Source organism: Ostrea edulis, chromosome 5 (genome assembly GCF_947568905.1).
Source record: "Ostrea edulis chromosome 5, xbOstEdul1.1, whole genome shotgun sequence".
NCBI lineage: Eukaryota > Metazoa > Mollusca > Bivalvia > Ostreida > Ostreidae > Ostrea > Ostrea edulis.
This window is the reverse complement of record NC_079168.1, coordinates 770,375-786,403: the sequence shown is the minus strand read 5'-3', so window position 1 is coordinate 786,403 and position 16,029 is coordinate 770,375. Positions and strand designations below refer to the sequence as shown.

The following is a 16,029-nucleotide window of genomic DNA, read 5'->3' as shown; positions in this document are numbered from 1 at the left end:
ATGTATCTTGGTACTCCTTACAAATTGCTGTGGTTAGAATTACTGCTCAGCACGTGCATGCACGTGTGCTGATTTCTGATTGGACGATTTTAAAATCGCTATAACTTCCTTATATTTGGTGGAAACGTTATGAAATTCATACTGTGGGTATATGATACAAATGCCTGTTGAACGACATCAACAAAAATTCGGAATCATACACGCGTGCGCGTGTATGCACGTGCAACGCTTTCTTTCATTTCTTGGTACTGAAATGACCATATTGAACTTACTACATGTAATTAAAGGCTAAAATAAAATGATTTTTTCCTATAGATTCACAAGGACATCACTTTTTAATTGGGGGAGGTTTGGGGAACATCTGTAACGGTCCCCGTTACAATTAGAACTAGTTAGGGTCTTCCGTCTTCAGCGGAAGACCCTTCTATTATTCTATTGTTGATTTTTCACTTTTCTTATTATTAGGGTCTTCCGTCTTCAGCGGAAGACCCTTCTATTATTCTATTGTTGATTTTTCACTTTTCTTATTATTATTATTATTATTCTTTTTTTTTCTCCTTACCGATTTTTGTGCAGAAGATTTCTCGGAGATGGCTGGATCGATTTGCTTCAAATTTTCAGGATTGATGCGTTGCCATTTGAAGTTTGTACCGCCGTTTCAATTTTTGAAAAATCACTTCCGGTTGGAAGTTATCCCCCTTTTATCGATTTTCTGATGACCATTTTGTCCAGACAAAAACTCAAAAACGATAAAAGCTAGAGTGCTGAAATTTTCAGTGATGTTAGACGACATGCTGTAGTTGTGCACCTGGGTTTTAAAAATTTCCGGAAGTGCCTAGTATGGAAGCTCGGTAGGGGTCGAAAATGGAGTTTTAAAAAGTGTGCAATTTTTTTCCACGTTTTAAATCATAACGTTTTACTCGTAAATATTTTGTTTAGACATATATAACAAAACTTGCACAGTTTATTGAGATCTTTCGTGCCATATCAAGAAATGGGCCCATGGGCCTCATGACTCGCCTGAACCATTGAATTTCTGTTACAATGATTAACTTTTTTCTCAAGAAACTTTTGATAAGACATGTAGAATAAAAGTTGTTCAGTTTTGCAAGTTCTATTTAATGATATCTAAAAATAGGCCTCCGGGCGTCATGGCTCGCCTGAATAGTGGAATTTGTATCGCAATTAATAACATTAATAACTTTTTCCTCGAGAAACTTTTGACAAGACATGTAGAACAAAAGTTGTTCAGTTTCGCAAGCGTTAACTAGCGATGTTAAGAAATAGGCCTCCGGGTCTCATGGCTCACCTGAACAGTTGGGTTATTGTTGCAATCTATAACATTTTTGTCAAGAAACTTTTAATAAGACATCTATAACAAAAGTTGTTCAGATTTGCAAGATCTTTCGAACAACATTATGAAAAAGGCCAACGGGCCTCATAGCTCGCCTGAAGAGTTTGATTAGTGTCACAATCAATAACTTTTTTCTGGAGAAACTTTTGATAAGACATGTAGAACAAAAGTTGTTCAGTTTCGCAAGCGTTAACTAACGATGTTAAGAAATAGGCCTGCGGGTCTCATGGCTCACCTGAACAGTTGGGTTATTGTTGCAATCTATAACATTTTTGTCAAGAAACTTTTAATAAGACATCTAGAACAAAAGTTGTTCAGTTTTGCAAGATCTTTCCAAAAACATTATGAAAAAGGCCAACGGGCCTCATAGCTCGCCTGAAGAGTTTGATTAGTGTCACAATCAATAACTTTTTTCTGGAGAAACTTTTGATAAGACATGTAGAACAAAAGTTGTTCAGTTTCGCAAGCATTAACTAACGATGTTAAGAAATAGGCCTGCGGGTCTCATGGCTCACCTGAACAGTTGGGTTATTGTTGCAATCTATAACATTTTAGTCAAGAAACTTTTAATGAGTCATCAAGAAAAAGGCCCACGGGCCTTATGACTCACCTTAACAATCTGATAAATGTCGCAATCAATAACTTTTTTCTCAAGAAAATTTTGATAGGACATGTAGAGCAAAATTTGTTCAGTTTTGCGAGATATATCTAGAATGATATATAAAAAAATAGGACTCCGGGCGACATGACTCGCCTGATCAGTCGAATTTGTATCGCAGTAAGTAACATTATTAACTTTTTTCTCGAAAAAAGGCTGACCTCTTTAATTAGTGGCCGAGAGGGGCAGAGAGTCTTTAATTTATAACACTTAAATGATTTAAAATATTTGTAAAACATTACTGAAGCTAAATTGTACGTTTAGACAATATATTTGTATCATTATTTATGAACGAAAATCTCAGTCAAATTCTTATCTCATCACATCTAAAATTGGACGGAAGACCCACTCGTTGCTCGCAACGAGATCGCATCTAGTTATTATTATTATTCTTTTTTTTTCTCCTTACCGATTTTTGTGCAGAAGATTTCTCGGAGATGGCTGGATCAATTTGCTTCAAATTTTCAGGATTGATGCGTTGCCATTTGAAGTTTGTACCGCCGTTTCAATTTTTGAAAAATCACTTCCGGTTGGAAGTTATCCCCCTTTTATCGATTTTCTGATGACCATTTTGTCCAGACAAAAACTCAAAAACGATAAAAGCTAGAGTGCTGAAATTTTCAGTGATGTTAGACGACATGTTGTAGTTGTGCACCTGGGTTTTAAAAATTTCCGGAAGTGCCTAGTATGGAAGCTCGGTAGGGGTCGAAAATGGAGTTTAAAAAAGTGTCTCATTTTTCTCCACGTTTTAAATCATAACTATTTACTCGTAAATATTTTGCTTAGACATATTAAACAAAAGTTGTACAGTTTATTGAGATCTTTCGTGTCATATCAAGAAATGGGCCCATAGGCCTCATGGCTCGCCTGAACCATTGAATTTCTGTTACAATGATTAACTTTTTTCTCACGAAACTTTTGATAAGACATGTAGAATAAAAGTTGTTCAGGTTTGCAACATCTATCTAATGATATCAAAAAATAGGCCTCAGGGCGTCATGGCTCGCCTGAACAGTCGAATTTGTATCACAATTAATAACATTAATAACTTTTTTCTCGAGAAACTTTTGACAAAACATGTAGAACAAAAGTTGTTCAGTTTCGCAAGGGTTAACTAACGATGTTAATAAATAGGCCTGCGGGTCTCATGGCTCACCTGAACAGTTGGGTTATTGTTGCAATCTATAACATTTTTGTCAAGAAACTTTTAATAAGACATCTTGAACAAAAGTTGTTCAGTTTTGCAAGATCTTTCGAACAACATCATGAAAAAGGCCAACGGGCCTCATGGCTCGCCTGAACAATTTGATCAGTGTCACAATTACTAACTTTTTTCTCGAGAATCTTTTGATAAGACATGTAGAACAAAAGTTGTTCAGTTTTGCAAGATCTTTCAAACGATATCAAAAAAAGGCCCACGGGCCTTATGACTCGCCTTAACAGTGATAAATGTCGCATAACGTTATACTCGTAAATATTTTGTTTAGACATATATAACAAAAGTTGTACAGTTTATTGAGATCTTTCGTGCCGTATCAAAAAATGGGCCCATGGGCCTCATGGCTCGCCTGAACCATTGAATTTCTGTTACAATGATTAACTTTTTCCTCACGAAACTTTGATAAAACATGTAGAATAAAAGTTATTCAGTTTTGCAAGATCTATCTAATGATATCAAAAATAGGCCTGCGGGCGTCATGGCTCGCCTGAACAGTCGAATTTGTATCACAATTAATAACATTAATAACTTTTCTCTCGAGAAACTTTTGATAAGATATGTAGAACAAAAATTATTCAGATTCGCAAGCGTTACTAACGATGTTAAGAATAAGGCCTGCGGGTCTCATGGCTCACCTGAACAGTTGGGTTATTGTTGTAATATAAAACATTTTAGTCAAGAAACTTTTAATGAGACATCTAGAGCAAAAGTTGTTCAGTTTTGCAAGATGTTTCGAACAACATCATGAAAAAGGCGAACGGGCCTCATGGCTCGCCTGAAGAGTTGGATTAGTGTCACAATCAATAGCTTTTTTCTGGAGAAACTTTTGATAAAACATGTAGACCAAAAGTTGTTCAGGTTTGCAAGATCTTTCAAACGATATCAAGAAAAAGGCCCACGGGCCTTATGACTCGCCTTAACAGTATGATAAATGTCGCAATCAATAACTTTTTTCTTAAGAAAATTTCCATAGGACATGTAGAACAAAATTTGTTCAGTTTTGCGAGATATATCTAGAATGATATAAAAAAAAAAATAGGCCTCCGGACGGCATGACTCGCCTGATCAGTCGAATCTGTATCACAGTAAATAACATTATTAACTTTTTTCTCGAAAAAAAGCTGACCCCTTTAATTAGTTGCCGAGAGGTAGAGAGAGTCTTTAATTTATAACATTTAAATGATCAATATTTGTAAAACATTACCAAAGCTAAATTGTACGTCTAGACAATATATTTGTATCATTATTTATGAACGAAAATGTCAGTCAAATTCTTATCTAATCACATCTAAATTTGGACGGAAGACCCACTCGTTGCTCGCAACGAGATCGAATCTAGTTATTATTATTATTCTTTTTCTCCGGTACTTTTTTGTCCGGTAGTGTTCTCAGAAACTACAAAAGGGATCGATATGAAACTTTCCAGGATGATAGTATAGCGTTTGTAGATGTGCATAGTGATAGTCATTTTGTTTGCACGTGCATGCACGCGCGCGAACGTGCATTGCAATTTTGGTACAAAAAATGGAAAATCAGAATATTGAAGGAAGCGATATAAAACCTAAATAGGATGATAGTATATTATTTGTACATATGAAAAATAATAGTTATTTTGCCAGCACGCGCACGCATGCGCGTGCACGCGCATTACAAAATGTGTACGCTAACTTTGGAATCAGTCTAACTTTTTTGTTGCCATTTTGAAATGGCTTGAAATTCATATCATAGGTAGATATTGAGACCCTTAACTGATTTACATGGTCAAAATTATCAATTTGCACGCGCATGCACGTGCGCTTCATTTTGATTGGATAATGCTAAAACGTTTGTAACTATCTTATTTATGAAGCGAATGAGATGATATTCACAGCATATGTAGACAATATGTGTATCTATATGTTGGTGTAACAAAAAATGCCAACGCACACGCGCATGCGCGTGCAACGTTTTTTAAATGTTCAATTTTTAAAGGACGATAACGTTTTTGTTTTTCATCAAATTCTATTCATATTAGGGGTTTAGATGTATCTTGGTACTCCTTACAAATTGTTGTGGTTAGAATTACTGCTCAGCACGTGCATGCACGTGTGCTGATTTCTGATTGGACGATTTTAAAATCGCTATAACTTCCTTATATTTGGTGGAAACGTTATGAAATTCATACTGTGGGTATATGATACAAATGCCTGTTGAACGACATCAACAAAAATTCGGAATCATACACACGTGCGCGTGTATGCACGTGCAACGCTTTCTTTCATTTCTTGGTACTGAAATGACCATATTGAACGTACTACATGTAATTAAAGGCTAAAATAAAATGATTTTTTCCTATATATTCACAAGGACATCACTTTTTAATTGGGGGAGGTTTGGGGAACATCTGTAACGGTCCCCGTTACAATTAGAACTAGTTATTATTATTATTATTCTTTTTCTCCGGTACTTTTTTGTCCGGTAGTGTTCTCAGAAACTACAAAAGGGATCGATATGAAACTTTCCAGGATGATAGTATAGCGTTTGTAGATGTGCATAGTGATAGTCATTTTGTTTGCACGTGCATGCACGCGCCTATCAAAGCAGATAATGCATCATGTATTACAAAATGTACATACATTGTATACTGGATGACGTTAAAAAACAACAGTTAAAACATATCCATGATTCTCACTTACCTTTGGACTTCGTAAAACCCTCATCTCCTTCTGAAATATCACCATGGAAATGTCTAAAACCCAAAGTAGAGACATCACTTTCTGAAGATAAAATATCTGAAACTAATTCCGTTATTTTGAAGCAAAAATTATCAGAAATAAAACAATACAAACATTCTACAATTGATATCTATACAGATGGTTCAAACGACCAAAATAAAGTCACTGCTGCTGCAGTTATCACAAACGACGTTTTCTCTGCATGACTTCTGAATGATGCAACAATTTTTACCGCCGAAGCAATGTCTATTCAGCTTGCGTTTGAGTACATTCAAATTTCTAATGACAAACATTTTACATTCTCAGACTCCCTGTCAAGTCCCCAGTCAATAAATACATGGATATTATTGATCATTCATATATTTTAGATATTTTAAATCGGTACCATCTTTTAACTAAACAAGCTAAATAGTTGAGTTCTGCTGGATCCCAAATCACATCGGTATCCAGGGCAATAAAGCAAACAAAGCGGCAAAAATGCTCTTCAATATGATATTGTACACTTCAAAATTCCATACACTGATTTGAAATTTTTCATAAAACTGTATGTAAATTCTCTTTGGAAATCTCTTGGGATTTCTGTGACACAAGTAAACTTTTCTCTATTCAAAACAAAGTAAACAAACCGTGTAACATCGTAATGAAACTCCAAGACAACGTGATAATTTCCGGAATATGCATTGGACATTCAAAATTGACCCATTCTTACTTACTAAACAGAGAACTTCAGCCTGAATCTTGTAACTGTCCATTATTTATACATCACATTATTTTAGAATGTAGCGATTTTACGCCCATACCAAATAGACTTTTAAAATATGCGGTCAATGAAAAAACTTGTTACAAATATTGACAATCATTATATTATACAAGATTTACAAGAAAGGGATTTTACAGGAAAATTTGAAAAGGTTTATAATACAACTGTTTATATACACGAAATGAACCTTCCTTTTTTTTTTTACCTATATTTATGCCCCCTTCAAAGAAGAGGGGCATATTGCTTTGCACTTGTCGGTCGGTCGGTAGATCACATAATGTCCGCTCAATATCTTGAGAACCATTCACTTGATCGTAATATTTCATGTGGGTTGGTTATGAGTAGAAGATGACCCCTATTGTTTTTCAGATCAAAAGGTCAAGGGTCAATCTACTCTGGACATAGGAATATACTGTCCGCTCAATATCGTGAGAACCCTTTGCTTGGCAGACATCAAACTTGGTACACTGGTACATCCTAAGGAGTAGATTACCTTCATTGATTCTGAGGTCACATGGTCAAGAGTCAAACTGGACATAGGAGTATACGCTCCGTTCAATATCTTGAGAACCCTTTGTTTGACAGACATCAAACTTGATGACTTCTACTGATTTTGAGGTCACATGGTCAAAGGTCAAGGGTCAAACTTGGCATTGGATTATACTGTTCGTTCAATATTTTGAGAACCCTTTGCTTGACAGACATCAAACTTGGTACACTGGTACATCTTGAGGAGAAGATTACCACTATTGATTCTGAGGTCACATGGTCAAGGGTCAAACTGGACATTGTAATATAATGTCAGCTCAATATCTTGAGAACCCTTTGCTTGACAGACATCAAACTTAGTATACTGGTACATATTCAGAAGGTGCCCCCTATTGATTTTGAGTTCACATGGTCAAGAGTTAAACTGGACATAGTAATATATTGTCTCCTATATTTAAGAATTATTTGCTTGATTGACACCAAACTTGGTACACTGGTACAGCATAAGGAGTAGTTGGCCCCTATTGATATTAGGTCACATGGTCAATCCACTCTTGACATAGGAGGATATTGTCTGCTCAATTAAATGATGTGTGTATAACTCATTTCAATTTTGCACCAGAGGGTCATATATGTTTTACAAACATCTCTAGTTAACTTTTATGCCTGTCGGATGGGACGTTAAACGGTGGCCCCGTGTCAAAGGTCACAACCCCCTTGGCAAGCAAAAGATCGTTTGCCTGATTTTAGAAAAAGAGTACGCTCACTGGGGGCCGTTAGGGAAACATAAACACCCACAGCCAAACATATTTCAATTAATCAACCGCCGTTAAAATGGAAGAAATATTGTCAAAACGGCGTAAAATCATAATCAATCAACCAATTTTCAAGTTTTCCTGATCTAGTCTTTGTACTTGAATAGTATTTGATTTCCAACCATTCCTATCCTGGTTTCCCAATTTTCCCCTTTACATTGTACCTTATAATGAACTTCGAATATTGTTGCGGTCCAGTGATTTGTTGCCTCCGGTAGGGGACTATGTATTGCTATGCAATACTCTCAGAATGCTTGTTTTTGTATAAAATAATTTGTTGTTGCTTTGCTAGTGTATAGAAAAGACAACTTTCGGATTTGTTTGTGGTTATGTTTTTTTTTTTACCTTTCAATGGCCTACATTTTTAATAACACTATGTGAGTTATTTTCCCCTGATTACAGAGGGGGCGCAGCGAATTGCGGTCCTCAGTTGACGGTGCCATATAAGGAATAAATAGAAAATTTACAATTGTTGATTGCAATCAATTTTCAGTTAAGGAACTTTTCTAAGAATTAAGTGTAATGACTTAAAAATAGTATAAATGAACAAAATCTCTTAGTCACTAATTACATTTATACACTGTATGTGTCCTCTGTGTAGTTTCTCGCAAGCAATGCATGGTTATGATGTAATAAAGTATGTAAATATTACCTAGTCCTCGATTTCTTTAGATCAGATTCATGATGTCCTTAGTATATCAGCAATTCTTTATCAATATTTTGACAACCAAATCACAAAACAACATGCAATACGATATGCCAAAGAACACATGTAAAACCATGGCATACATCTATATTATCAATTTATCGTTTCACACTGAAAAAAATATTTGTTACTAAATGTACACTAGGTGCTAATAAATAAAGCATTATCTCGAATTGTTATGTCTAGAGTAGAATTTGTGTTGAAATTATTTATCGCGTGTTATTCAATCTTTTGAAAGTTAGATTTTGTGTACATCAACTTACACCTCTTATTGCACTTCCAGTTACTCAAATGAGCACAAAAACAATCATCACGCTCCTAGCAACAACAATGGGTAGCGATTGGGAGCGTATTCTAGGATCTGATTTTAATTAGATTGAGCAAATAACTGATATGTTTCTGTTGTCTTGTAAATGTGCACGTTTTAAGATAATCATGAACTACCACCAATCTCATTGATTTTATTATTATTATTTATACTAGTACAAACCAGAAAAGTGGACACTACCAATGAAATGATTGGCGTATTGATTTTTACTGAATTATAATTGATTTATTATTGGTTTTGATTTTTTAAAATTGTTGACCATAAATGATATGTTTCTGTGTTGTTAGTTTTTTTTAATTTCTTTATTTTATTTTTGTTTTAAATGTGCACATTGAAAGTACTAATTTTATTAATGATCCATTTCACTTATTTATAATGAATTAAAACAAATTCACAGTTGCTTATTTATAATGAATTAAAACAAATTCACACTAGCTTAATGATGAATCATCACACTTCATGCACAGCAATGTAGCGTACTGCCTTCACTCGCATTAAAAAGATAGTGAGTTTGATATCTAAATATAAAAAATCCTGCCATAAATCATAAAGAATGAAACTACAACTTCAATAAATTAAGGATGTTCATATCTGTCATTATCCAATTATTTATCGCTACTCCTTTCAAACCATAGACCGTAAAGACACCAAACCTTCACCAATGTCTTCTGTTTCTCAAATCACAACCGCAACCTATTCCGTGTGAAAGGATCCGATGACCCCCTTATATGAGTTATTGCCCTTTTATGTGTTTGTGCTAATCGTTAACTTTTAAACGTATAATCATAGAAACATGGGACCAACTGCAATGTGATCATTGACCTTTGACCTTGAATATTAGGTCAAGGTCAAAGGTCAAGGTTACTTCAAATATTGAGAATTTAGCTCTTTTTATATCTCTTTTGTCTTTCAACATACATCATTTTTCATTGCATCATTAGTATGTCCCTTTAAAACCAATTAAAACTTCTTTCTTGACCCTTAAGCTGGACTCCTTTAAAATTATTGCCCATATTACAAATAAAGCTTGTTATCACTAGTCCTTCGAAACTGTTAACCCTGGAGATACCAAACCTTCATTAATGTTTTGTACTGATTTAGTAGACTCTTCAATTTCCTCAGTGCAAAAAGATTCACCAACCCCTTTAAATAGTTATTGCCCCTGAAAGTTTTCCAAGTTTACATTGACTTGAAATTTGTTTGGCCTCATTTGACCTACTGAAGAATGGATCAAGATCGAAGGTCAAGAAACAAATCCAGAAAAGGTGGAAAGACCTCTAATTGTTAGCGAACAATTAGGATTACTAGTTCTGCTTATTTTGGTTATATATTTTTACTGTCATCTATCATGCATTGTAAATTAAACAAATAAATATGAGGTATTTTCACATTCAAAGCAAGTTCTGTTCTCAATGTGCACTGTTCTTAAAATCAAATTCATGAGAATGACATGCAAGGTGAAGATAACGAACAGTGATCAATCATCTATTTGGAAGTGTAACACTTTAACATTATGTTGATCAATATATCTGTCTGGGAAAAAATGAATAAACCAATCATTTCATCAATAGTGTATACTATTTTGGTATATATTGATATATAAGTTAGGAAGGGAAAAGAAAATGATTTCATCAATAGCTCATCAATAGATATTCAATAAAATCAATCAGATTGATGGTAGTTCATGATTATTTTGATATGCACATTTACAAAACAACAGAAACATAATTTATCTTCTACAACTTTGAACAACGAAAACCAGTAATAAATCAATGAAATCAATCATAATTTAAAGCAATTGATACGCCAATCATTTCATTCGTAGTGTGTACTTTTTTGTAATATATTAGTACATAAATTAGGAAGAGAAAAGAAAATGATTTTATGAATAAACTGATCAAAATTTGTCCAATACAATCAATCAGTTGGTGGACGTTCATGATTATTTTAAAGTACACATTTACAAAACAACAGAAACATATCATTTATCTGCTATGACTTTGAAAAACTAAAACCAATAATAAATCAATGAAATCAATCAAAATTTTGAATTAGAAAATTAGTTTTGGTTGAGGACAAGAAAAACTTTTGAGGTCAGGACAAAATTTGGGTTGGAGCCAGATTAGAAGCCAAAATGGGGCTAGGGCAGGTTTTATAGCGTGCGGAAACAATTGGTGTATACATTTAGGTTATACATGCTTAATAAACTTCAAAACTAGAAATAAATATTCAGATACAAATAATTTCCTCGTTCCATTTACTTGTTAATCACTAAAAGAACACCATGCTATGGAGAAGAGCGATTCTTGCGTTTTCTTTTGGACTCCCAATGGTCAGAACTTTTGCCTGTCCAGACAAATGTTCATGTAATGGGACATTGGTTATGTGTGATGGAAGAGAGCTGTTCTCTATACCGCCCGACATTCCCAACAATACGACTGAATTGTAAGTAATTTGTATCAGAACCTCCCCTCAATAATTCAATTCTACCGGGAGCTGAGAAGTTAAATTGAAGTTTAAAATATTAATATGCATGAATAAATTCTACCGGGAGATGAGAAGTTATTGAGGTTAAAGATATTATGCATAAATAAATTCTACCCGGAGATGAGAAGTTATTGAGGTTAAAGATATTAATATACATAAATAAATTCTACCGGGAGATGAGAAGTTATTAAGGTTAAAGATATTATACATGAATAAATTTTAACGGGAGATGAGAAGTTATTGAGGTTTAAGATATTATGCAAGAATAAATTCTACCGGAGGATTAGAAGTTATTAAGGTTAAAGATAATATGCATGATTAAATTCTACCAGGAGATGAGAAGTTATTGAGGTTAAACATATTATGCATGAATAAATTCTACTTGAAATTGTTGACCATAAATGATATGTTTCTGTGTTGTTGGTTTTTGTAAAATTTCTTTATTTTATTTTATTTATTTATGATATTTTTGGTAAATGTGCACAATGAGAGTACTAATTTAATAATGATCCATTTCACTTATTTATAATGAATAAAAACAAATTCACACTAGCTTATATATAATGAATAAAAACAAATTCACAGTAGCTTAATGATGAATCATCACACTTCATGCACAGCAATGTAGTGTACTGCCTTCACTCGCATTAACAAAAACAGTGAGTTTGATATCGAAATATAAAAATCCTGCCAGAAATTATACAGAATGAAACTACAACTTCAATAAATTAAGGATGTTCATATCTGTCACTATCCAATTATTGATAACTTTCTCATCAGTACATGTAAACTGTAATGGGATATCAGATTATTTACAACAGAAGATAACACAGAGTTCTACAGCAGGGGTCTTGACAGGAAGTCAAGGTTGAGGTTAATCTATAATATACCGAAATGTCACACATGCTTTGTACACAACCTCTATTTTCAATGATTATCAGAATGAAAGATGATTCTGATAACAGTCTAATAACGTTAAGAAGTAGAGCACAAATATTGAAGCTACAATTTGTGAATTTAGATGATCGAAGGATTAAGTATTGATTGTTAATTGTGCAGTGTTTGGTATAAAATAAGTAGAGGGTGGGCAGATTCAATGCAATAATTGTAATTAGTTCTGTGTTTCTGTTGCTTTATCTCAAAACCAGAAAAAATCACAATATTTGAAACTCAGACATCGTATTTAGTTTAGGCACACTCATAAAATGATTTACTAATGGAACTTTTCCATAGGATCAAACACACCCTGTTTACAAATAATGGACTGCTCCAGTGTTTCTGTCTAGTATAGTGGAATTTCCAACTTAAGCAAACGTGTTTTATCAAAATCTTTTCATCAGGTGATAGATATTTTGTTTTACCTGATAGGGCCGCCCACCCACCCCACCCCCTCCTTAGCATGGGAACTTGTCACTTTTTCTATGAAGACTGGAAAATGGGAATTATAAATAAATATTTTTTGTGCATCCTATCCTATTTAATCTATGTGAAACACAAAACAATGAATACCGACTAAAATAAAAATTTAACATCCTATTTATTGTATGAGCTATACTATTTATTCTGCTTATTTTGATTACCTTTTTTAATGTCATCTATCATGCATTGTAAATTAAACAAATAAATATGCGGTATTTTCACATTCAAAGCACGTTCTGTTCTCAATGTGCACTGTTCTTAAAATCAAATTCATGAGAATGACATATCTATTTGGAAGTGTAACACTTTAACATTATGTTGATCAATATATCTGTCTGGAAAAAAATGAATAAACCAATCAATTTCATCAATAGTGTATACTATTTTGGTATATATTGATATATAAGTTAGGAAGGGAAAAGAAAATGATTTCATCAATAGCTCATCAATAGATATTCAATAAAATCAATCAGATTGGTAGTAGTTCATGATTATTTTGATATGCATATTTACAAAACAACAAAAACATAATTTATCTAGTAATAAATCAATGAAATCAATCATAATTTTCAAAAAAAAATTAATACGCCAATCATTTCATTCGTAGTGTGTACATTTTTGTAATGTATTAGTACATGAGTTAGGAACGGAAAAGAAAATGATTTTATCAATAAACTGATAAAAAAAAAAATTCAATAAAATCAATCAGATTGGTGGACGTTAATGATTATTTTAAAGTGCACATTTACAAAACAACAGAAACATATCATTTATCTGCTATGACTTTGAAAAACTAAAACCAATAATAAATCAATGAAATCAATCAAAATTTTGAATTAGAAAATTAGTTTTGGTTGAGGACAAGAAAAACTTTTGAGGTCAGGCCGAAATTTGGGTTGGAGCTAGATTAGAAGCCAAAATGGGGCTAGGGCAGGTTTTATAGCGTGCGGAAACAATTGGTGTATAAATTTAGGTTATACACGCTTAATAAACTTCAAAACTAGAAATAAATATTCAGATACAAATAATTTCCTCGTTCCATCAGCTTGTTAATCACTAAAAACAGATCATGCTATGGCGAAGAGCGATTCTTGCGTTTTTTTGGATTCCTAATTGCCAGAACTTTTGCCTGTCCAGAAAAATGTTCCTGTAATGGGACATTGGTTATGTGTGGTGGAAGAGAGCTGTTCTCTGTACCGCCCGACATTCCCAACAACACGACTGTATTGTAAGTAATTTGTTTCAGAACCTCCTCTCAATATTTCAATTCCATCGGGAGCTGAGAAGGAATTGAAGTTTAAGATATTAATATGCATGAATAAATTCTACCGGGAGATGAGAAGTTATTGAAGTTTAAGATATTAATATGCATGAATAAATTCTACCGGGAGATGAGAAGTTATTGAAGTTTAAGATATTTTAAATATACATGAATAAATTCTACCGGGAGCAGAGAAGTTATTGAAGTTTAAGATATTAATCTGCATGAATAAATTCTACCGGGAGACGAGAAGTTATTGAAGTTTAAGATATTAATATACATGAATAAATTCTAGCGGGAGATGAGAAATTATTGAAGTTTAAGATACTAATATGCATGAATAAATGCTACCGGGAGATGAGAAGTTATTGGGGTTAAAGATATTTTAAATATGCATGAATAAATTCTACCGGGAGATGAGAAGTTATTGAAGTTTAAGATATTTTAAATATGCATGAATAAATTCTACCGGGAGCAGAGAAGTTATTTAAGGAATGACTTTAATTCTGGGGCAAGTTATTTAAGGAATGACTTTAATTCTGGGGCAAGTTATACGAGTATAATCTGGTTTGGGTCAGTTTACGCTTTATAATCCGCGAAGCGGATTATAAAAAAGCGTAAACTGACCCAAACCAGGTTATACTCGTATAACTTGCCCCAGGATTAAAGTCATGCCTTATAATTTAATGCAAGAGACAAAGATGCTAACCTTTGTTTATTAAAATGTACTTAAACTCGGGAAAATACAAGTCAACCAAGCCGCGAAATGATTTACTTAGCAACAGCGACACGAAGCGTTTAGCTGCGAAGCCAAAGGTCGCCATCTTTAATCTTAGTTCTACGGAGCCTAGCCATTTATCAAAATATCGTATCGAAAGTGAAGTTTATCATGTTAGAAAATATGTGTAGACTATCCATGTAATGCGTATTTCGCTGCCCTTTAGAGATAGAGATCGACTTTGAAGTCGCTCATCTCCGAGAGATTGAGAAAATACGGGAAATTGCATTGTTTAGGCCTACCCAAAATAAATCTTCAAATATCAGAAAATGCAATAGTTTACGGCTTTCAACTCTGTGAAAACTTCTACTAAACGAAAACTTACCCTTGTATGCAATGCTGTCGCTAATAGTAAATCCGACACAAGAAAATATGTAAGCAAGTAACAAATATAGCATCCACATGTGGATGTGTCTGACGTCATGTGATAAAATGTGACGTATGGGTTTTTGTTTGCTTTGTTGAAAGACGGATCAAGGAATGAAACAACGCACCCCCCTCCTTTTCCCCAGTGAGAAATGTATTTCAAAATGAACAGGGTAATGCTTACTTGGTAAATCATTAATTCGAATATAATATCTTTGTTTTAATCTATTAATAGTATTATTCGACATACATACAGAGAAAGATGTTTTACAAAAGTGATTTGCGTACAAGTAGGTTGCTAATATTGACAACGAGAAACAACATGTGTATCAAACCGAAGTATCTTATTGTGCACGTTGACTTTCTATTCCATAGAAGTTTAGAGAGAGAAAAAAAATAGTTCCGACATCTGGTTGTCAAGGGGGTGTGTCCCCATACCAAACCAGGTTATACAAAAATAACTTGCGTTCCTCAATTGGAATTTGACCAATCATAGACAAGGATACAATAAGAATTAAATTATTGAAGTTTAAGATATTAATATGCATGAATAAATTCTACTGGGAGATGAAAAGTTATTGAAGTTTAAGATACATGGAAAAAATGTTTCACTGCATTGCCAGTATTTCCATGTTTCTATTAATTTCTTAATTCAATCTGTTTTAGTCCTTAATG

General features: G+C 33.7%; 1 protein-coding gene across 2 annotated transcripts in view; it reads left to right on the top strand.

Annotated features, from left to right (window-relative positions):
* The window catches only part of LOC125649433 (slit homolog 1 protein-like), a 42,760-nt gene that overhangs the window by 9,730 nt on the left and 17,001 nt on the right, over positions 1-16,029 (top strand). The window contains exon 1 of one of the 2 annotated variants that reach the window (XM_056166970.1): positions 11,349-11,488. The exons of the other annotated variant lie outside the window; for it this stretch is intronic. Within the exon in view, the coding sequence (XP_056022945.1) occupies positions 11,373-11,488 (116 nt within the window). The 5' untranslated portion in view covers positions 11,349-11,372. Of the gene's footprint in view, positions 1-11,348; positions 11,489-16,029 lie in introns of those variants that run through there. 2 annotated transcript variants of the gene reach the window in all.